This window comes from Vombatus ursinus, unplaced genomic scaffold (genome assembly GCF_900497805.2).
Source record: "Vombatus ursinus unplaced genomic scaffold, bare-nosed wombat genome assembly UNPS02014820.1, whole genome shotgun sequence".
NCBI lineage: Eukaryota > Metazoa > Chordata > Mammalia > Diprotodontia > Vombatidae > Vombatus > Vombatus ursinus.
Genome location: NW_020954598.1, coordinates 15,216,482 through 15,240,925, shown reverse-complemented (window position 1 = coordinate 15,240,925; position 24,444 = coordinate 15,216,482). Strand labels below are relative to the sequence as shown.

At 36.9% G+C, this 24,444-nt stretch overlaps 1 protein-coding gene across 4 annotated transcripts in view; it reads right to left on the bottom strand.

The window, feature by feature from the left end:
* Nucleotides 1-24,444, bottom strand: part of TNS3 (tensin 3) — a 511,123-nt gene that overhangs the window by 7,749 nt on the left and 478,930 nt on the right. For all 4 annotated transcript variants that reach the window (XM_027836865.1, XM_027836867.1, XM_027836868.1 and 1 more), the window contains 5 exons: nucleotides 20,597-20,728; nucleotides 16,264-16,359; nucleotides 14,335-14,412; nucleotides 12,812-12,889; nucleotides 121-289 (listed from right to left, as the gene is read on the bottom strand). In XM_027836865.1, the coding sequence (XP_027692666.1) occupies nucleotides 121-289; nucleotides 12,812-12,889; nucleotides 14,335-14,412; nucleotides 16,264-16,359; nucleotides 20,597-20,728 (553 nt within the window). The remainder of the gene's footprint in view (nucleotides 1-120; nucleotides 290-12,811; nucleotides 12,890-14,334; nucleotides 14,413-16,263; nucleotides 16,360-20,596; nucleotides 20,729-24,444) is intronic.

Below are 24,444 nucleotides of genomic sequence, written 5' to 3'. Positions count from 1 at the left end.
GCTTGAAAACCACCAAAAACTATAAAGGATTTTTGACTCAATAGGGCCACCCAGAAACAGATAGAGAAAAGCAAGCAAAGTAACATCATAACTTAGACAAACCCTACAGAGGGCACTTACTTCCGCTGATTGTCAGTCAATGTAATTCCCTGGGCAGACACTTTGAAATGGACGACTGTAGAAATGGGAGGAGGATCTTGAACCAGTGTCATGCTCAAGGCCTTCTGTACAGCTTGGTAGCCTGTGAGTGACTCCATTTCCACGGAATTTAAGTACCAAACATTGCAGGCTGTCAAGAGTGAAAAACAAAAACAAAAAAAGTTTAACATCATCTTCTTTTCTTTTATTCAACGTACTAGTTCTTTTTTATTATACAGGCAATCGGTCATCATTAATTATATATTTAAATGCTACTACATTTCAGAAACTCTGCTAAGGCACTCAGAATAGATTTCAAATAAAAATGTGAGGCAGTCCCCGCCATCAAGAGGTTTGTTTTCTAAAAGTAATATGTGTATGTGTGTGTATGTACATATATAAACACATGGCAATTTTGTTGGGGTGTGAGTGGGTTAAGGAACTGAGAAGCCACTAGCAGTTGGGAGGAATAAAAAAAAAAGCCTCAAGTAAGAGGAAGCACTTGAATTACATTTTGAAGGAAGCTAATTATTCTGTACGGAGGAGGGAATGACAACATGTGGGGAGGGGATCTGGGGCATCAGGTATGAGAAATACAAGATAGGCCAGTTTGGCTGGAACAGAGAGTGTGTGAAATGGAGTAATAGTTGATCAACCTAGAAAAGTAGGCTGGAGCTAGGTTGTGGGAGCCACTTAATGCCAAATAGGAATTCTTATTTTATCCTAGGGGTAATAGGGAGTGCTCCAGGAGCTTTCAGAACAGAGGAGTGACATGGTCAGATCTGTGATGTTATTGCACAATGAACACACAATTCAATGAACATTTATACTGAGTGTCTACTATGTGCATGGCACAGTGCTATGTTCTAGGGATATAATAATAATAATAGATGAAGAAGAAGAAGAAGAATAGCTGCATTTATTTAACATGGTAAAGTCTGTAAAGCATTTTACATTTACCTCATTTGATAAAGACATTTATAGTACTTGGAAGTTTGAAAAATGCATTTACACATCTCATTTGAGTCTCCCTACTTCCCTCTGAGGAAAGTATCACAGGTTTTATTATCCCCAATTTATACATAAGGAAACTGAAATTCAGACATATTAAGTAACTAATTCATTTTAATATAGATTGTAGGAATCAGAGGTTGAATTCGAATCTAGGTTCTCCTGGTAATATTCAATCTACTATACTACCCTACCTCCTAATACAGCCCTGACCTTGAAGGAGATGACATTGAGCTGGAACGATATAATACACATACATATAAGGAGACTATATCCTAATATGATGAGAGAGAGAACAGTAGTGACTAAGAAGATAAGTGAATGCTTCGAGGAGATGATGGCACCAGAGCTGAGTACTGAATAAAAATAAACAATGTAAAAGGCAAAGATACAGTCTAAACAGAGGGAATAACTGGTGAGAATACCCACAGGAAGCTGAAAGAACTCTTAGGTCAGGAAACAGTCTGTCATCTAGTTTTGTTGGAATGTAATGTGGCAAGGGGAGTAATTTGGAATAAAGCTGAGATCAATCAATAATCACTGATTAAGCAGCTTATTGACTTATGGATCTCAGTGGCAATAAAGATGGTGTGAATTTTCCTATCTGCCTCATTAGAACATACCCCTATGTCATTAACTTAATTATTGGTTAACCTGCTCAATATGAAAATTCAGAAAATAAAAATAATTTACAGGCAATATAGAATATAGGATGAATATCATTTGCAAAGCTCCCTCAAGGAAAGAAACTATGATAATTAATCCTCAACTTTTGAATGCCCCATACAGTAAATAAGTGGCAAAGGGCTTTGAGACTATAGCTCTGAACCCAACTCCTAGAATGGGTCAGCTGGACTAATTTTGAATTCATAGAAAGATATTGATCTTTTAAAGCTGCACTTTCACTTGTGAAGAGACAGAGGTACAGGCAGGTTATTTTAACATTGTTATGGAACTATAAGAGGTATATTCATTTTCCAAAAATAAATTTTTATTAATATATTTTGTTTTTAAATTATCTAAATTTCCCCCTGTATCCCTTCTCCCTTTTCTGTCCCATAGATCCATCTCTTATAACAAAGAATAATATATTCTTCTAATGTGGAGTACTGGAAAGAGTTTGAAGCCTTGGAGAATATAGTCTAATCAAGTCTTATCTCTGGTGTCCTCTATAGGTTTCTGATTCCTCATGTGCAAAATAAGGGGGTGAGGCAGACTGATGGATCTGGTAATCTGGTAGATATATGTTGAATGCTAAGTCATAGTCAATGTTCCTGAGAAGAGCATGGAAAAAGATGCAGTATGGCATAGTAGGCAGAGAATTGGCCTCAGGTCAGGAAGATGTGGCTGTTCAAAGTCCAGCCTCTGGACACATACTAGCGGTATGTATGATCCCACGCAAATTACTTAACCTCTCATTGCACTCCTCCCACCCACCCCCACCTCACACACCAACATTTCTCTAAAACTTTCATTTGCAGAACAGTTGCCATCTACAATTGGTAGAGGGAATTGGCTCATGGGGAGTTCCAATCACCAATGGAATAACAGGTCTGGACCAAAAAGAAAGAAATAGAGCAAAACACTAAACAAAGAAAAAAATAGGTTTTGGGAAATGGTAGAAAGAGTGGAGGATTGGAGAAAGGCAAATGTTTTTGTAACTTTCAAATAAAGAGATGAGAATGGAAACAGGCCACTAAGCTTGACTTCAACACCTGAAAACACTTTAGAAAGTATTATTAAAACAGTCAGCTAGAAAAGGAAACAGTGACCATTAAGAACCACTATGGCTTTATCAAAAACGAACCATGCCACACTAACCTAAGTTCCTTTGCTATCAGGATTGTTGGTTTGGAAGTGCTCAAGATATAATGTACCTAGATTTTAGCAAAGCATTTGATAAAGCTTTTCTTCTCTTCTTGGGTACAAGATAGAAAAATATAAGCTAGATCCTGGTAGATTTAGACAGATTCAGAGCTAGTTTAGTGGCTGGATTAAAAGGGTAGTCAGTCATTAAAGAGTTTGATATCTGTTTGGAAAGAAGACACAAGTGGTTCTAAGTAGCTAGGTGGCTCAGTGGATAGAGAGCTGGGCCTAGAGTCAGGAAGATTTGGGTTCAAATCTCGCATCAGACACTTATTAGCTGTGTGACCCTGGACAAGTCACTTAATCCTGTTTTCCTCAGTTTCCTCATCTGTAAATGAGTTAGAAAAGAAAATGGCAAACCAATGTAGTATCCTTGCCAAGAAACACCTAAGAAGGGGTCACAATGAGTTAGACATGACTGAAATGATTTAACAATAACATTAGTGGTCTTGCCCAGGGATTTGTGCCTGGTCCTACACTGTTTAACGCTGTCATCAGTGGCTTGGATAAAGACTTGTGAAATTTGCAGATGACACAAATCTAAGAAGGATGGCTAACCCATGGGATGACTTAGTAATCATCAGATCACATCTGCGGCAGTATGCTAAGTTCAGGAGACCATATTTTATGGAAGGTGGTGGTAAGCTGAAGAATGTCCAGAGAAGGGAAACCAGGATGAATGTGATCATGACATTTTAAGACTGGCTAAAGGAACTGGTTACGTTTAGTCTGGAGCAGAGAAGAGAAATCTGATGGGGAAAATGCTAGCTGTTGTTAATGTTTTGAAAGACTGTCATATAGAAGGAGGATTAGACTTGTTCTAGTTGTCACTTAACCCTGTTTGCCTCAGTTTCTTCATCTGTAAAATGAACTGGAGAAGGAAATGGCAAACCACTCCAGTATCTTTGCCAAGAAAACCCCAAATGGAGTCATGAAGAGTCAAGACACAACTGAAATGACCGAACAACAACAGAAAATTTGGACGTAGATGACAAAACTAGGAGCAAATAATGGAAAAGAGGCACATTTGGTCTGGATGTAAGAAAAAATAATTCTTGACAATCAGAATTATTCAAACATAAGCTGCTGCATGAGACAGTAGGCTTCCCTTCATTAGACATCTTCAAATATAGCCTGTATGCCAACTTCCCAGGAATACTGCAGAGGAAACTTTAATTCAAGTACGAGAGGGACTGGTCAGCCTCTGGGATTCTGTGACCATATCTCTAAAGGCCCTTCCAGATCCAAATGGGATGCTCCAATACCAACCTCGCCCACTGGCCAGAGTTTCCTCATGAATAAAATGGGAATAATAATTCTTATATCTCACAAGTTTGTTGTGGGGAGAGAGTTTTCTAAAATTAAAAACTACATAAATAATGAGTTGTCATCTTATTACCCAACTGGACGGGAACAAGTTAAGACTGTGATTGTGAATACCACTGTACTATAAGAAATAATGAGTTTGGTGATCTTAGAAAAACATGGAAAGATTTGCACAAAATAATAAAGCTTGAAATGGGCAGAACCAAGAGAACATTGTATACAGTAACAGCAATACTGTTTTAAGACAACTTTGAGTGAATAAGTCATTTTGAATATTGTAAATATCCAAAGGAACTATATAGTACACATAAAGGAAGACACTATTTGTGGGTAAAGAAAGAACTGATAAATAGAAGTATGTATAAGAATGATTTTATATATATGTATGTATGTACGTAGGCATGTATGTGTACACACATATTTGTGTCTAATGGTAGCTATCTCTAAGATGGGTGGGAGGGGAGAAAAAAAGAAGAAAAAAGAAATTTACGAGATAAATTTACTATAATTTTGAAAGGAACAGCAGGTTGTATGTACATAATAGATTTGCAATTTCGTGGACAATCTTTTTTATTATACTATGTTATGGAAATGCTTGTTTTATCCCATAAATTAAAAATAAAATAGATAATTTTTTAAAAAGTTAACAAGTTACTATGTAGCTCCATGGTCAGAGGATTATTTAACCCATTGCAAAGGGTGTCACCATTGTTGGGGGAAAGGCTTTTCTTAGCTCTGATTTTTGGAGCTTGAATGGTATTTTCCTAGATAAAGTGTTAAAAATGGTGATTTAGAATTAGTTGAGATAGTATCAGTAGTATAAAAGGTCAACTACATTCTGGGGTTAAAGAGGCTTTGTGTGGGCCTCCTTGGGAATCTCAGAACATTTATAACACTGTTTCTCTCAGAAAATGCATTCTGAATTTCCTATTAAACTTTAGGAACACAACTCATTTGAAGGAGAGGACTGCCTGTACTCTTCTGTTTTCTAACTGAGTCAATACTTGGGGAATGCTTTAGAGTTTTGGGGTTTTTTTCATCTTAGAAAAAAAAGAAAAATAACTGAATGTAAATTGGGCCTTATAAAATCCTCATCTCACTCTTTTAACTTGGCTTACTGCGGCTAAAACAGAAGCTTGTAGTATTTCTTTTGGTGAGGGCATTCACGGACGTTCAAGACATTCGGCCTGCAACTAAAGTTCACTCTATTGAACGGAACCATTCATTTCACTGGCAAAATACCAAGAATGTTTCCTTTTGATTGGAAGATAAGAATCATTCTGTACTACCACTTGGCTTTATTTGCATTTCCATCTCTCTAGGCCTCTGAACATTTCAATGAGCAAGAGAGAAAAAAGTATCCTCATTTTCCATGCCGATGAAACAATCAATGAAATGGAAGATAGTATCTTTCCTTGCTTATGTTTTTTGGAATAGTATGTCATTCCGATATAACACATTGGACAAATTCCCACTTGTATGTTTTTCACTTTTAAAAAATCATTCCTATGTACAAGGGTACATTGCCTTAGTAACACTTACTCAATAATGCCTACATGTACCTTTAAAAATAGTTTTTAAAAAAAATTCCACTATATACTTTCCCCTAGACACAGAATATGGTCCAGTTTCAACTGGATTTTAACCCTTCATTTTCACACCGGGGATTCTTTGTTGTCATTTAATCTTGCCATATTTGCTAAAGAATCACCTATTACGAGGATCTGAAAGGCAAAGAATTATGGACCAAACATTTTAGGGTGTATCAATGTCTGGGAGAAAAAAGGTGAAAAGGGTGAGTTTATATTTGATTCCAACAATAGCCCTACTTACACGTAGCAGTCCAGGAGACCCATTAATCTGTACTAATAGCCTTACATGTAATGGAAGAGAATTTATAAAGAGAAGGCCATTTCCTCAGGCAAATCCCTTAACCTTTGTAGGCCTCTGTCTACCTGTCTGAAAAATAAAGGAGTAGGACTAGTTGTTCTGTAACTTCTATTCAATCGAGGGTGTTGAGGCTATTATACATACAATAGGAGAAAAATACGCTTGTTTTTCAAAAAAGGAAAAAAAGCTCACAGGGACATGAGAGATCATCATGTCTTTCCCTGCCATTTAACAGATGAGGAAATCAAGGCCCAGAAAAGGCAAATGACTTCTCAAGTTTCGAGTTAGGTAGTAGCAAAGCTGGAATTAGAACCCAGGTCTTCTAGTTCAACATTCTTTCTATGAGAAGATAGTTAGGTGGCCTAAGGTATAGAATGCTGGACTTGTAAACAGGAAGAGCTGAGTGGGAATCCTGCCTCAGATACTCACTAGCTTCACCTTTCTCAGCTTTAATCTTTAATCTTCTGTACAATGGGGATGATAATAAGACAACCGACCTCCCAGGGCTGTAGCGCAGATCAAATGAAAGAGCATATGTAAAGCATTTTATAAATCTTAACAACACCACTTAAATGTTAACTTTATTATTATTATTTATAATAATCATTATTATTATTCCTGGAGTCATGGTCAAATGTCAGAAACTTCATAGACTGTAAGGAAAGTTTCTGCAGGGATGGAAGTAGCACATAGTTATTTCTGGAAAAGTAGCCACATTGCTTAGGCAGAGAAGCTATGCAGACCCAAGCCTCTGCATTAACAAGGCTGAGGTCTACCTGGTTATCTGAGTCACCATTATAAATCTTTTGACTTTAAAAACTGTGGATCAGCCATGATGGTCAGGATTCTCCTTCATCTTTTATCTAGGAGTTCTCTCTACCTGATAGAAAAGTTCATAGGAAAATAGATTTAGAAGTACAAGGGACCTTTTAATCCAACAGATCATTTAATCCAATAGCCTTGTTTTATATGTAGAAACTGAGACCTAGAGAGGTCAAAGTGACCTGCCCAAGGAAACAAGTCATGTATGGCAGAGACAAAATTCAAGACCAGGTTTATTTATTCCCCAATTCATAAATGTTCAGAGGATATGAATAGGCAATTTTCAGAGGAAGAAACTAAGCTATTAATGGTTTTCTGAAAAAAAAAATACTACAAATCATTAATAATTAAAGAAATACAAATTAAAACAACTCTAAAGTACCAGCTCACCCATTATGGAAAAGAACTCAGGATGAAACATGCAGTCCACTGAGAGGGTAAGAAAAGGCTGATGAACTTAGATTACAAGTGGAAACATTCTCTCTCTCTCTCTCTCCCTCCCTTTCATCTTTCTTTCTTTTTTCTCCTTCCTTCCCTTCTTTCTTTCTTTTTCTTTTTTTCTCATGGCTAATGTGAGAAGTTGATTCACCTGACTATACATCTTTGTAATGGGTTTCATTTTTCTTGTGCTCCTGATGGGTAGGGAAATGGGAGGGGGAAGGAGAGAATTCAGAACTGAAAATAAAGTTGAATTAACAAAATAAATCAGGTTGTCTTGACTCCAAATACAGCCTTCTTTCTGCTGCCCCATGCTGCCATCCCATATAACCCTCAGCTAGACTAAAGAGTCTGCTGAAACGTCCAGAGTCCACCTTGGAAGAGGGTCTGGGCTAGCCCCTAACAGTTTCTACTCTCCTTAAAAAGAGAATCTTCATTTCTGGGATGATCAGTGAGTTCAGGAGAAAAGTGCCTTGACATATGCCATAGAAAGTCTGGAGAATCTCTAACTTCCTTTAAAAAACAATCCTATGACCCTGACTCTCTATTAGCATATCAATTTTCTCTGAGATTTGCTACTATCTACCTTAGTTTTATAGCTACTTCTCACTGTCACACCCTAGTTAGGGTCTTTCAGAAGTCTCTCACACCTGCACACTTAATACACAAACCGCTGGAAGGGAGCCAGAAAAAAGTTCCCAAGTGGCTTACATTCAGGCTTTTGTGTTCCCTCCACTAACATCTCCCTTCTTCATTGCTCTTAGCAACTGCTTGGCACAGTTACACCTCTTCTATCCCCCACCTGTTAGAGCTTTTTGTACTGCATGGTCATTTTCTTGTAAAATGGAGTCATTCACCTGCATTTCAAGGCCTCTCTCTTTCCTTAACTGATTTTTGTTTTCTCCCAGGGCTGATAGCAGGATCTATAAAAAAAAAAGTTACCTAAGATCTAATCTTCACTAACGTTATATTTTTTTATTGTGACTGGAAACACATGGCATCAAAAATGCTTCAGATCTTCTCATTTTCATATAAAGTAATCAGGCATGGCTTCATTACAATAAAATGAGAATGTTTTCTGACTAGGAGAATAGCTGTTAGGGATCTCTATACCGCCAGTTAAGGAAGAACTCCATTTGCTATTTGCATTGGGAATCTTAGAAGAAAAGACCAGTCCAGCCTTATTTCCTATTATTTTACTGCATGAACTTTCCATGCTTCTTACAAAGAAGATGACCATCCCCACCCCACCAAACACAAAGCTTCAGTAGCTTTGCCAATGGTTCTCTATTTTCTACCTCTTCTTTTTGCAGAATGAATTGCTGCTCATCTTTTAAAACTCAAATAAAATGCTACCACCTCCCTTATACAACGTGATGGCAGTGACTGTCCTCTACAGTTAGCATATCACATTTTGTTCTGTACCTCTATAATACACTTAATGTATAATAACGTATGTAGCGATTGTGTCTTATGATAAAAAAAAATTATAATGATGAGGCAGCTAAGTGGATCAGTGGATAGAGCACCAGACTTTTTCTGGAAGACCTGAGTTCAGCACCATCCAGACTCACATGTTTATTAACCACGTAAAACCGGGTAAGACACTTAAGCTCTCTCACACTCAGTTTCCTCCTCTGTAAAATAACACCAACAAGATATATAAATTACTTTGTAATTCTTACATCTATTATCATAATAAAAATGCAGCATAATTTTCTTCTGTACCTGATAATAAGCTCTGTAAAGGCAAGAATGGAGTCACAGCTGAACTCCACATTGCCTCTGGGTACCTAACAGTGTTCTACAGATCAACTAACCAACAAGTACTTATGTGTCAGGCACTGTGTTAGGCCTGGGAATGCAGAAGTAAACACGAAATGGCCCCTGCTCTCAAGGAAGTTACATTCTATTACGGAAAACAACACACACATGCAAGTAAATGCACATTTAATGAATCCACCTGAGCAAACTGAGCTGGAAACAGTCTAGGGAGGATATTTCTGCCAGCTGAGTTTGGCCGCAAAGAGCTCTTTCCCACCTTCAGCTTTTTCAGCTGAGAACCCCTCTGGAACAAGAAATGCCAACTATGTCAATTTTGTGGTTATATAAGAAGACTAGGACAAAGTGTCCTTATCCCTCTGAAGACATGGCTTAACTAATTGGCAAGGTTTGGAAAACCAACCAGAGGCTTTGGAACAGAGGAAGGCATTATAGTTATTTAACACAAGTTCATAGGTGAGAGCTGGGAAGGACGTGAGCAAACACAGAGTCCAATCCTCTTATTTTATACATACTGAAATGGAAGGCCAGAGTGACTTGGTCAAGGTTTCACTGATAGTAATTTACAGGGATTGGAATAAAGACCAATTTTCTGACTCTAAATCCGGTGTTCCCTCCTTAGGGTAGGAGATGGGTCTCAGTTTCCTCATCATTAACATGAAGGAGCTGGAATAAATTATTTCTAAGGTATATTATAGCTCTAATATTCTAGGACTCTGACTTAAGATAAATCAGTGAAATAGAGTTAAGTCCAATATTCTGGACACGATCAGGAGATATTGGCTCTTCAAAAAAGGCTGTTAAATTTTCATTTCGTTCTTCTTTGTATATCTCCTGAAATCACAGCTCATCTTCAGAGATAAATGTAAAAAGCTGTTCACTGTGCTATTCAATCACCATGATTCCACTTCAGATTCTATACTGAATATACCATTTCCTTTCCCTTTCCCATGCCTGCTGCACAAGTGTGACTTTATTTAGACCTCAGTTCACAAAGATAAGGGTCATTTCAAGAAACTTCTGATCAATTCCAATTTTAACCGCACATTTTAAAAAAGGCTAATGAAGTGACAATGGGGTAAAGATTGGGGGTGCTAAATCATGTCCAGCCATTTAGACAGGAGCAGCTCTTCCTGCGATATATAAAAAAAAATTGAGTTATGAGTACTGATCAGACACTGGAAGGAAAATATGACTGCCCTTTAAAAACACATCAAAGACATGAGTACTAAGCCAACGAGGGGAAAGGTCCATAAATTTCCAACAAGGTGCCTGGGAGCTAGAGCAGGGATTGTTTTCTTAGAAAGTGTCAGTCTCAAATGACCCAACTGGCTGATGGTTAGACATGAGCCAGAAATAACAATAGAGCTAAATAAAAATAGGTCCTTCCTGATTGCCTACTAAACTTCCAAATTTATACAATTTAACCCGATTAAGTTTAATTAAATTTCCACTGAGCTAAATGATCCTTGACATGATACTTACCAGATGGGACTGTCTGGCATGTTCACTGGGACATCTGCCCTTCCTTCTCAACACTGTGTACCCTGCAGTTGTCCCAGACTGAACAGAACAAAGCAATATGCTTTGACTTTAAGTGAAAGAGGTTTCAAAGTTTGCTGGCCTCCAGAAGGCACATATCTAGGATTTTATAGCAAGGAGTTGGTGTCACTGTCTTTGGTTCTGGTAACCAATGCTGCTAAAAGTCTGTCAAATTCTAGAATCGTTAAGATTAGCCATTTTCTCTGAACACCTCAAGGGTAGCTGAAGTTCAGTGATTTAGAATGCTGATGTTTCCATAAAAGAATACCTGTACAATCATTAGTCCCTAGAAGCCAATCAATCACATTTGCTTAAATTTAGACAGATAATTCTGTCACCCAAATGTTAGAGGTTTTAAGTATTTTAGAGCAAAAAAAGGCGAGTGAAATATGAGTATTCTTTCAGAGACCCTGGGACTAACAGTCCCAGTTCTTTCGTTTTTAGAGACCGTAGCTCTTTCACTTTAATTATGTACATTCTTTTCTGGTGTTGTTCCTTCTGGTCAGTCAACTTAAATAAGAATTTATTAAGTACTTATTCTATGTATCAGACTCTGTTAGGTACTTAAGGTCGTTTTAGTCTAGTCCAACTCTTTGTGACCCCCTTTGGGGTTTTCTTGGCAAAGATACTGGAGTGGTTTGCCATTTCTTTCTCCAGCTCATTTTTACAGATGAGGCAAACAAGGTGAAGTGACTTTGTCAGGGCCACACAGTTAATAAGTGTCTGAGGCTGGATTTGAACTTGGGAAGATGAGTCTTCCTGACTCCAGACCTGGCACTCTATCCACTGTGCCACCTAGCTGCTTGTAAGGGAACCTATGACTAATGTTCTCAATTTCTCTTAGTGAATTATTAGGCAATGTGCTCTGTTAATTTGGAACAGCGAAGCAATAGCATAGATGGTATGAGAATGTAAGAGAAGGTTTACAATAGTTATTTTAGGGTATTCAACAAAAAGTTGAACAGAGAAGAATAAAAGAATAGGTGTGCAGCAACGAAGAACCATTTGAAATTGGATAATAAATTGGTAATGGATCCAGTCAGTACCGTTGTCTGACTCCCTCCATCTTTGCTCAGCAACATATAACCAGAAGTGGAGAAAGAAGATGATGACAGTAATCCAAAGTTGGAGTCTAAAAAGGGAAGAGCAGTGATAGTGAAATGGGGCAAGGGATTCCAGGATGGAAGACAGTATAGTAGAACTAGTTAAGTAAAGGACAGGAATTTTGAAGCAAATAAAGGGAGGCCAGAAAGGGCCCTGGGAAACAGGGAGGAGTGGAGTGAATGGAAGTTGGGGTGAGGACAATGTCGTTCATAGTACTGATATTCCTTTAAAACATGGTTTCTATACTGTTTTTATGCCTTTGACAATCTGGTGAAGTACAGTGACAATGACAGACTTTTCAGAATAATGCTTTTAAATACGTAAAATAAAATATCATAGGATTACAAATCCTATGATCCTATAAATCAATTATATTGGTATATAATCAACATTTTAAAAAAGAGTATACAAGTTCATGGAATGCAGGTGAAGAACCCTTGCTTTAAAAGAATCCTGACAAGAAATGTATGTATATTACATTTGGCCCTGAATAAGCTTACATGGAGGTCATACATTCAAACTGCATGCTTGTAGGATTTTTTCCCAGCTATTTCATTAACTACTTTGCATACTTGCTGTTTATTTCTCTCCATAAAAACTGTTCAAGAGAAAGGGACAAAAGACTTCAAAACACACATAGCTGTACTTTTGTACATCCTGGCTTCTCAAACTTCCAAAGGAGGGAAAAAACAGAAACTTGAAAATACCTTGAAGAGTTCTGAATTTAAGTGATGCAGAAAATGGGTGGGAGGGTCATGGGAAGAACTTGTAATGTAGAAAACATAACTGTATCTCTCTTCTTCTATGAATTTCCCATTACCTTTTATTTATTAGGATAAACATTATTACCATCAATTAAGTAGAAGTAAGAAAAAAAGATACAGTTACCAACCTGCCCCCTGTTTTAGCAGCTCAGCGGCAGAATTCGCAGCAGTCTGTGGAGAATTTTCTGCCATTTCTTCTAATGGATCTGTAAGAAGCAAGAAAAAGCGAATAGCCACACAGGTGAACAAGACTTACGGTGAAATAGTTTTAAAAACATTCCAGGGAGAAACACTCTGGGCAGTACAGCTGTCCCAGCATACAGTGGAACTCATGGCTGAGATTTCTTTTGGGGAAAACATAACACATTTACTATTGATATTAAAGGCTTTGGGAATTATAAAATATTTAAGTTAAGAGAGATCTTGGAGATGATTCTTGTCCAGAATTCTCAATTTAACACATGAAGAAACTGAGGCTCAGGAAGCGTTGAGAGCTTGCTTAAAAGAAGAATAATAACACTGGACCTAGAACATGTTTCTTGATTTCTAATAATCTGTCCATTACTCTACCACTTAGCCCTTCAAAAGGCTTTAGCCTAATTCATTCATTCATTCAACAAGTGCTGCTTGTTAGAAAATTTTATTTTGGGCCTCCTTTTAATTTCTACCTGTTGTTTCCGGTGCTGCCCCCTGGTGTTTCACAGAACAATTTTATTCTCTTTCACACATGTTAGACATTCCAGTTTTTGAAGACATCTATTATGTGCCCCGTCAACTTTTTTTTTAAGCTAAAAATCTAACTCTTCGTTCTCTTTTTATGACCCCTCATTATTCTTGTCTTCCTCTAGACCAGATGTCAAACTCAAATTGAAACAGGGTCACTTAACCATAAATAATGATCCCTGTGGGCTGCCTAGTGATTTAGGAAGCTACATATTAACATACGTATTCTAACATAGTTTCACTTGTTACATATTTTGCAATTACATTTTAATCTGTTGGATTGTACTCGGGGGTGTTGCGGGGGACAACGTGGCCCAGACATACATGTTTCACATATCTGCTCTAGACCGGCTCCAGTTTTGACAATGACTTCTCATAAAACGACAAAATGAACTGAGAATAATACTAAGACCCACAGTTCAGTGTAAATATTATTTCTCATGATTTGAACACTATCCTTATAATTTCAAATTACGTTAGATTTTTTTTTAGCAGCTTCCTCACCCTATTGAACATCTGTTTCCTCATCTCTAAAATGAGAAAGTTGGACTAGACAGTTTTTGAGGACCTTTCCAGCATTACATCTATAATCCTACTCTATGGAAATGACATAGTATAGTGTGCAGAGTTTGCGATAATCAGATTCTCCAGATTTTGTTTCCACATGAACTGTCCAACTCTGTACCCCATTCTGTATTTGTACAATTGCTTTTCTGAATCTAAATGCAGGATATAAGCATCATCTCTATTAGATTTCACTTTCTTATTTTCAGCTCAGCATTTAACTATGTTTTGGAGGAAAGCCACAGTTTTTACTTTTCCCAAATGTGTTTGCTGCTGTTGAAGTAGTTATATTTTGGGAATCAAAAGTAAGCTGAAGTGAAGGCCAGCATACTAAAGAGAACATCACATTTCTGAATAAACATACCTCTGTCTGGGATAAGGAGTTTGCACGGCAATGCGAGAGGAGTAATGGAATGCTGATATACCAAAGCTGTCAAACTCCCTGAAAAAGATAAATTTAAGCAGAGAGGGACAGAGAGAAGGAAAGGGAGGGAGAGGAGAGAGAGGAATGATGGAAGAGAGGAGAGAGAGAAAGAAAGCAAGAGAGAAGAGAGGAAGGAGAGAGAGGAGAGAGAAGAGAAAGAGAAAGAAAGTGAGAGATATTAGTTTAAATTGGTATCTGATATGCAAACATACCATTACCATCCTTCTCAAAAGAAAACAGGCATTTTAAAATATACACATTACTGGGATTATTTCTCAATTTTATTGTCTATTCGTGAAATAGAGTAAGTTGGTAATAACTTTCTGCTTAAAATGAGTCTCTGAATTGAAGATATAATAGGGACTTAGATTTCTAAATTTTCTACTGTGGACCGTCCCACCCTCTAGAATTGGCTTAGCTTTGGGGCTTAATGGGTAGAGATGAGCAGCTGGGGAGGAGGAAGTTGGGGATAGGAAAAATAGGAGGCAGGGAGAAGAATGCCAGTTTTTAAAAACTTATGTTTTAAAAAGAAAGGTTCTCTGATAGAAAAAGGTTTTTACAGATTAATAACAATCTGCCATGGACAAGCAGTCACAAAACCCTAACCTAAAGTATCAGGAGTTCCGATGCCTCCAGAATATAATACCCATGTTAGTTACATTTCTCTAGCAAAGAAAGATGAACTTGGTTAGGTTTTATTTGAGATCTTTGAGGCAATTAGAAAGTGACTGGCCCATTTTGAGCTGAGCTACAAAGGTTTTTTTAGGAGTCTGATGCTTTAACCAGGAGAGACTACAAGGGTCCCTAACTGTGCTTTTTTAACATCTCAGCCATTCCCATCCTTTCACACACAGGCAGAAATATAGTCAGGTGCAATGTGATTATAAGAGATAAAAAGAGACAACAATGTCAAAAGTATGATTTACAGTGTCATCACCATCATATTCTAACTTGGTCCTTTCATTAAAAGTGAGGCACTGATTGAAACACTGAATGAAAAACCTGTGATGCTACCTGCTGCCTGAGCCGTTTTCATTTGTGGATGTTTGGCTCTAAGTATTCGGAATCTAAAGGACCATCTGTAAAACTTTTACTCTTTTCCATCCAATGGTCCCAGTTCTTTCCTCAGAGGTGAACGAGAATAAGTTTAATCCCCATAGGACAACAGCAATCCTAATGCTGAGCACAGAACAATTTAGGAATTCAATCGATCCAGCATTTTTAACCAATTCAACCTGATGAAGCAAAAGCAATACATAATGTGCCTTTAATATCAGCAAGTAACAAACACTAACAAGCACTCTCTGGGCAGACTGCCCAGCCAGCCTGTTTCTATCTACAGTGCTTCATACTTTGGTAAGGAGAGGGCTAGGGAACACAAATTTATTAAGTGCCTACTATGTGTCAGGTACTTATCTCACTTTTTCAATCATTTATTCATTTGGCTCCTTATACTGGTTAGAACATTCATCCAACATGAATAGTTAGCAATTAGACTAAAAGAAAATCAACTTATATCAGTTACAAATGCAGTTAAAGCTAGATGACATGACTAACATGTAAACAATACAATCACAGGTATTTGTTATATTAATAGAAAATTGAATTGAAAATAGGGGAATTCTGTTATCTTTCACTACAGGCAATTTTTTTTGGTATACTAAGTACATTTTGAGGCTGTTGGAATGAGGGAAAAAATGTTTTAAGAATGATAATTCATATCAGAGACATTCCAGGATTGGGGCAATACAAGTTGACCTGGGAAGCAAAATACCACCATAGCAGGATTTGTGAATTTCATTTTGGAGACCAAAATGGCTCTCCCCATGTTTTTATAGACTTCTGAAAACAGTTTCCCAGGGAACTTACCAAAATATGGTTCATTTGGGCATCCCTTCAATCGTACTCCCTTAGATGTACACTCAATCAAAAAGTGTCTGACGAGTTCATTGGCTAAATCTCCAGCTGAGGTAAAGATTAAAAAAAAAAAAGCAATCATTAAATGAGACATTTAGGAAGGGGTAAGCAGAAATTGGAAAAGGGATCTCTCCTGACAATGCATTGGTGACAAAGGTAAACAGGCTGCCAAATAATGAATGTGTTTAGTGACTGCAGTCCTGGCAATGAAGATGCTGAATGAAAAAAATACAATTCGGATATCGCAATCTCACAGTTGTAATATTAATATGGGAGGCACTGAATATCTGCACTGATTTAACAAAGTCATCCGCCAGAAAATGTAGAAGAGGGGGGTGGGGGAGAAAGGGGGGGGAAGGAGTAGGAGTAATAGAAGTGGGTGAAAGTTTCTGAATAGGGAATAAGGTCACAAAATGAATATACATGTGAATATATATATAATATATATATACACACACACACACATATTATATATATGTGTGTCTGTGTGAGTATAAAGCACTTAAAGTTCCTAAATATACTCATTCTTTTTTGTTTTTTTTTTTTTTTGGTTAGGCAATGGGGTTAAGTGACTTGCCTGGGGTCACACAGCTAGTAAGTGTTATGTGTCTGAGGCTGGATTTGAACTCAGGTCCTCCTGAATCCAGGGCTAGTCCTCTATCCACTGCACCACCTAGCTGCCCCCTAAAAGTTCTCATTCTTAATAAATAAACTCAAGCAGGATCACATGTTTGGAGCTGAAAAGGACCTTGGGAAATACATCTATCTTTTTAACTCCCTCATTTTACAGGAATTAACCTGAGGCCCAGAGGATGAAGAGACTTGGTTAAGGTCACACAGGTAATAAAAAGCTGGGAAATTAAATTAAAGTAAATTAAAAGCATGTCTTTTGACTCTTAATACAGTGGTCTTTCCACCATACCAGATGACAAGGTCATTAACAATATTTGCTTTTTTTTTTTTTTTTTTTTTTGGCAGACTAAGAATAGAACTCAAACTACACAATACAACATAATGTTCCACTGACTGGTAAGTCATTCTGCTAAAAGAAAAATACAAAAAAAAAAAAAAAGAACAGAAGGAAAAGAATTAGTGTTCTCTGTCTGAAAACATCCAATACAAACTCTGAATATAAAATGGCAATTTTGAGATGTGGTGGTGAAGCCTAGGGAAATAAAGTGACTAGTTTGGAGAGAAGCAATGAAAAAAAAAAATCACAAAAATAGGAAGAAGATGTTGGCTACACCAAATTGTAGGGGACAAAATAAGCCAATGCTACAAAAACCAATAGAAAGTTAGAATTCTGGGTGGGATGCCAGTGGTAAGAAGTAATAACTTCAAATCAAAGGGACTGGGGATCATATATAGAGAAGGACTCAATTGGGAGTGGAATAGCATCTTCCTTCAGCCTATCTCCATGGTATTTAATGTTGTTATGATGACTCAGTGTGCATATGAGCTAGTTGTAGTGAGCCTTCCAACCCTCTTCTTGGATTCTGAAATCCTCCTGTCAGACCACGGATATAGCTGACGGCACAGTAGCCAAGACATCATTTCAGCCAATAGACAAAGTCAAAGCGGCCATTGTTTTTCATGCATTATGATTTTCTTAAGTTTCTTGTTATAAACATCCTGTATTTTGTTACCTTAAAGTTAACAATGAGGCCAAAGGTAGCAAGATAGAAAAAAAAGGCGTAAGTATACAGTGATCAGGGAAGGCATGTTCTCCTTAAAGTAACCTTACAAAAAAATGGAACTATGGATATTTTTTTATGTATTACCACCTGAATTTCAAAACAGACTAATGAATTCCAAATGATCTTTATTTGTTCTTCAGAGCTGAAAATATGCATATATGTACACACAAATATAATATATACCTGCACATATATATATATATGTGTATGCATTCATTTATACATGTGTACTCTAAGGTAGGACCTAAAAGCCAACAGAAAATGTGTTAAGTCTTCTTCATTTTTTTTTTAAAATAAGATATTTAATTAAAAACTCAATGTTGAAACTCAATATACCTAATTCTACTTGTTTACTATTTACTTTAATTTAACCGATTTCAACAGATAAAATAGCCCAACCAATTCTGTCTACTGATTTGCCTTAATTGGATTATAATATTCTATTACATTAATATGTTACCATTTACTTAATCATTCCTTTATTATTGTACATTTGGGATGCTTCTCTTTTTTTGCAATTAAAATAATGCTAACAAAGTTTTAAGAGGTTTTTATGAGAGATGGGAAGAGTTTCAAAACTTTCAGGGTATCTTTTCAACAATGGCATTTTTAGGTCAAAGGGTTGGCTTTTTTTTTTTAATAACTTTTATTCTATACACCTTGGTTGTTCTCCATAGTTTCTACAAGTTTGCAATGGCACCAGAAGAAAACATTTACAACTCCTATTTTTTTGCACAAGACTGCCAACACCGAGTTAGGTTGTTTTGAATTATTTTTGCCAATGTGGTAAGTACAAAAGGATAGATTACAATTGTCTTAATTTGTAGTTATTAATGAGGTTGTGCATTTTTCAAATGATTATTTACAATGTGTTTCCACTTTCCCCCCCATTATCAATCAATGAGCATTTCTTACGAGCTTACTATTGCAAGGTACTATGCTAAGCTCTGGGGATGCAAGAAAAAGGAAAATAATTTGTGTCCTCAAGGATTTTATAGTCTATAAAGGGAAATAACATACATCAGCTGAGAACTTGAAAAAAAAAACAAACTTCATATTCTTTGAAAATGTATCCACTGATGACTGGGAGTTAAATTTGTAAATTTTTAACATTTCCATATGTATATGTATACCACCTTCCTCAAAGAGTTGTTTTTAGGAAAGTGGTTTATAAGCCTTAACATAGGACAGAAATGTGATAATGATATTCAAAGCCCTTCACGTGTAATTCAAAAAACTCCAAGGTCTGGGTTTAAATGCCCTTTCAAATATTATCTGCCACAACACCTCTATTCTCCACGTAATTTTGACAACTCAAAGTCTCCCTAACTTTTCTGACTCTGCACCTCTTCTTCATATTATTTCCTCCACCTGGGGTGCTCCGCCAGGTGTTGTAGCTCCATTACTAGCTATCAAAATATTAGACATCTTGTAAGAGATCCAGCCTCCCTCCACCTAATGAAACATTTCCTGATCCCCCCAATATGAGCTTTGGTCAAAAGAGCAGGAAGGGTATGTCTTGATTAATGGACATGTGAGTAAAAACTCACCTAAACAGCCAAACCTATGCATTACCAGACTATGCCTCACACCCTCCCTTTGTCAACCAGTTACAAGAGCCTTCCCAATGCCCACATCTTAAATTCTTCCCTACTGCTGATTTTATAACCTACGCTTCCCTCCATTTTCCACTTCTGAATTGTAAAACCAATCAATACTTCTATGGCTACTGGAAGGGTTGAGTCAATTCCTACCATTCTACTAACTAAGTTCTAAATTTCTAAATCACAACTCTTTTCCTTGGTCAACACTCTCCATTATGTGTTGTCTCTCCCTATCAGAATGTAAGCTGGTGGATTTATCTCTGCTTCTGTATCAGTATTCTCAGTGGTTAACACAGTAAGCTTGATAAATGCCTTTCATTTATTCACTCGTTCTGGAAAAGTAAATATTCTTTTTTTGTAATAAAATGATTGCACTGATAACCTGCAGTGCTTGGTAAAACTTGATTTTTAAATGTTGGAGGTTTATAGATGTACACTATTTGAGTAGTTGAAATATATCTGAGGGATCTTTGGAAATACAGAGGAGAACTCAGGCTCCATGGCTATCTCCTGAAATTATAAGGTCCCCATATGGAACATCCTAGTCAGACACTATCTAATTATATCTTGAAAGACAGATCTTTGTAGCAAATCTTATTCTTGCTGCTTGGATCGGTGAGGCAGGGGTAAGTAAACTGAGGCTATATAGGGAAAGAAAATTTAGGTTTATGAAAATACATTATCAGTGCAGATAAAGAATAACTCAAAGGTCCTTTAATATTATAGCACTATCTCAATAAAACAAACATAGATAAATTCTCCAGGAATGTTAAAAGTAAAATACTCACTAAATCATCTATCCAAGAGCAGAGAAACCAAACAGATGCATGAAAAGGACACCAGATTTAATCATGAGATTTGACTGGCTCTGAGTTAGACACAGATTTTAGCTACTATAATTGTTTCTACATGGGATAGTGCCTTAGACCCCACCACCCAAATCACCCTAAGTAACTTTTTCCTTTGTAAGTGAGTGCACAATACCTTTCTTATTAAGTTGTAGGACTGAAGGAGGAGGCGTAGCAACCTTCATGGCCAGGCCATAGGCCCCCCGGAAAGAGTGGCTGTCCCGAACAATGAACGAGCCTGGTTCTTTATCCTTCAGCATGGCGATAGCTGCAGGGACCATAGGAAGGAATAAAGAGACATATGTTGGCAGTCACAAAGAGCCTCTTCTCTATGTCCCCATTATACCATGAGCAATGACCCTCTCACCCACTCATTCACTCACTCACTCATTCACTCACTCACTCCTTTCCAGAACAGTTTCAGTTTGCCATATTTCAGCTGCTCCGCAGTAACTACAAATTTTAAAAGAGTACATCCTGGGGGCAGCTAGATGGTACAGTGGATAGAGCACTGGCCCTGGGTTCAAATCTGGCTTCAGACACATAACACTTACTAGCTGTGTGACCCTGGACAAGTCACTTAACCCCACTGCCTAACCAAAAAAAAAAAAAAATTAAAATTAAAAAAAATAAAATAAAAATAAAAGAGTACATCCCTCTTCTCTCTTGTTCTCTGTGAAGAACGAATAGAGTGGATTCCTATGTTTGCACACCTGGCTTCCTACTCCAGGCACATAGACCTACACCACATGTTTTGCCTGGTAATGAAGAGAAGATGTTTTTCAAAAAATATTGCAGTATGTGTAATGCTTTCAGCTTAAAAAGTGATGGGGGTGATGAAAGGAGAAGTTATGTCTTTCATCTGGGATGGGGGGAACATCTAAAATATAGAGACACATAAAAATACCCACTCCGAATTGTACAACAAAGCATGGAGTATATAGCACATTGGCCCTATTCCTTAGATATGTTTATAAAGCATTTAACTAATGTTAACTCTTATTCAAAAACAAAAAGCCCCACCAAACACAAGTTAGACCTTTCACTCAAACATTTGAAACTCACAAGGACTGTCTACACTGGATAGAGAGAAGAAAAAAAAAAGGATGATTTAATTCAAGTTTCTCATCACAGCATGATGATCAGAGACTCAGTAGTGAGGTTTACAGTCTGCAAATGCCTTGATTCAGGCCAGATTTCTAAAGAGATATTCAAAATCACCACCTCAATTTTGCACCCACAAATTTAGTCCATGTAGAAGCCAGAAGGAAAGAGATTTAGAATGGAAACATTTCTCTTTTTTATCTGTTGATTTGTCTGAAGTAAACTAAGAGATAAGACATAAAAAGTGGAAAGCTGTAGCCATGTATTGTGCAAATCACCTTGTATGGTCCATGACAGCTGACCTTAAATAACTGGGTGATAAATACCAACATTAAAGTAACACATCTTTTTTACTGATTTAAATAAAATTTATAATACATAAATAAATAACAAAATTATCTATACTATTTTAATATTATATTATTACATATTATGTATAATATTTAATATATGTAATATAATATTATTTTGTTATTTGTTCATAAATATTTATTACTATTATTAATTAAAATTATCTTTTTAATTTACTTAATCTGGAGTTGAATGCAAATGAAGAGAAGTAGGGTGTGTGTGTGTGTGTGTGTGTGTGTTGGGGTAGGGAAGAAATTAAAAACCTTAGTATATTCTAAATGATACAGCAAAAAAAAAAAAATAGGAGCATCTAAACCACTCACTTCTCATATCCCTGGGCTGAATGCTGGCTGAGTTTGGGGAGCTAAGTTTAAGATGGCATAGCCAAGTTCACCAATGAGGAGTGGGAACAAATGTAGGCCTGCCTCAAGCCAGACTGAGTCAGGAACACGTTTCAATGCTAATTTATCTTTATTCTTCTTCAAAATATGACACAGACAGAGAGAGACGGACAGCCAGAGACAGAGAGAGACAGACACAGACAGAGACACACACACAGACATACACACACACACAAAGAGAGACAGAGAGAGAACATAGTCTCATAAGCAATCCTAACCCCAAGCATATACCTTAAAAACTGCCATGCTGTTTGAGGCAAATAGCTAACATGGTGGCGGCAGGTGCGAGGTGGCAGGGGACTGTGTGAAGCCTTGCCGCCTCAAGACAAGCTGAGCCAGCTCTGCTGCCACAAAAACACCAAAGGATAGTAAACACTTGGAAGACTCAGCAGGGATTGTTAGTGTGGGCGACATACTGGACTTGAAAGTGCTGTGTGATGCCTCACAAAAAATTTCAGAATTGGACACTATAATCTTTTTACTTGCCTGTGGAAATCTGAGTTTTTTCAGTTTTGGAGGAAAATGTGTGTCACATAGATATTAACTATTCTTTAAAAAATTTATAGGATTCTCCTGTAAATCCATCTGAAATAAGGGTTCTATTCTTTGGCAGGCCCTTGAAAGAGAGTTTAGAAGTAGCTTATTTACAGATGGTCTTTTATTGAATTGGATTGTTTAAACTGGTTAGCTGGCTTCACCTACCTTTATTTTTTTTTTAAATTTATATCTAAGTTTTTTGTAGCTCAGTTTTACTGGCATGTGATTTTGTTTAAAAAAAAGGTTCTGAATATTATTTTTCTATCTTCTCTGTTGTCATCTTACTCATTTTAAATTTTTTAAATTAGACTTTCCTCTTTCTTAATAGAATTAAAAATAATAATAATAGTTAATATCTAGATAGCATTTACTACGTGCCAGGTACTGTGCTAAGTGCTTTAAATTTATTATCTCTTTTGGGCCACACAACAACTTTGGGAGGTGGGTATTATTATAATTATTATTATTATTCTCATTTTACAAATGAGTAAACTGAATCAAACAGGGATTAAGTGACTTGCCCAGGGTCACAGAGCTAGTAAGTGTCTGAACCTGGATTTGAATTTAGGTTTTCCTGACTTCAGGTCCAGCGCTCTATCCACTTTGCCACGTACTTGCCCTTAGCTAAAGTTTTACTGATTTTCTAAGTTTCTTCAAACGAGCAGTTTTAGTTTTTTGTCAATTCTATTATAATTTATCCATTTTTCCTGTAATTTTCAAAATTTCTTCTTTTGGACTTCTTGATTTTCTAATTGTACACTGTACAGGTGGAAATCTGATCTTGGTTTCTGCGGACTCCTGATTTTTAATAAAACAGAGGTAGTCCAAAGCTCAGATTCCAGGTATATAGGACAAGGGATATGCTGTTTGTTTTGCCCATGACCCAAATATGTAGACTTGAACTTGATTGAGCATGGGAATAGGCAAGAGGGGAATGAGAGTATACATATTTGTCACAAAAGCTGCTAGAATGATTTTTGAATGATTTTCTTCCACCAGAAATACACTTAAGAGGCCCATGAACTAGAACTGTAAAACAGAAGCATTTTAAATGAACTTCTTAATCCCCTTTACTCAAGACCCCATTTTGTCTCAGCGCTGTCACTATCTTTTAAATGGCTCTCCGTATCAGATAGTCCAATGCACACAGGACGCAAACAAAAGTCTGAGTAAAAACAGGATTTCCTTCTTTTTCCATGAACTCCTTGGATGCTTTCATTTTCAAACTCAGCAAATCACTACATTTTTATATTTTATATTTTTTTTAGCATTGTCCATTGATAGGAATTTGACAAACAAAGAGCAGGAGAGATGTATTTCATTCCACTCCCTCACTGCTTCCCCTTAGGTGTCATGACAATGATAACTGACATTATAAAGTACTTTAAGATTTGCCAAGCACTTTACACATGTTCATTTGAGCCTTTTGACAACTCTGTGTTATTATTGTTCCCATTTTAAAGAGAAGAAAAATGAGTCTGAGAGAGGTTCAGGGACCTGCCCAGTGTCACACAACTAGCAAGTCTCTGAGGGAGATTTGAACTCAAGTCTTCCTGACTTCAAGTTCAGCATGCTAATAACAGCTCTATGT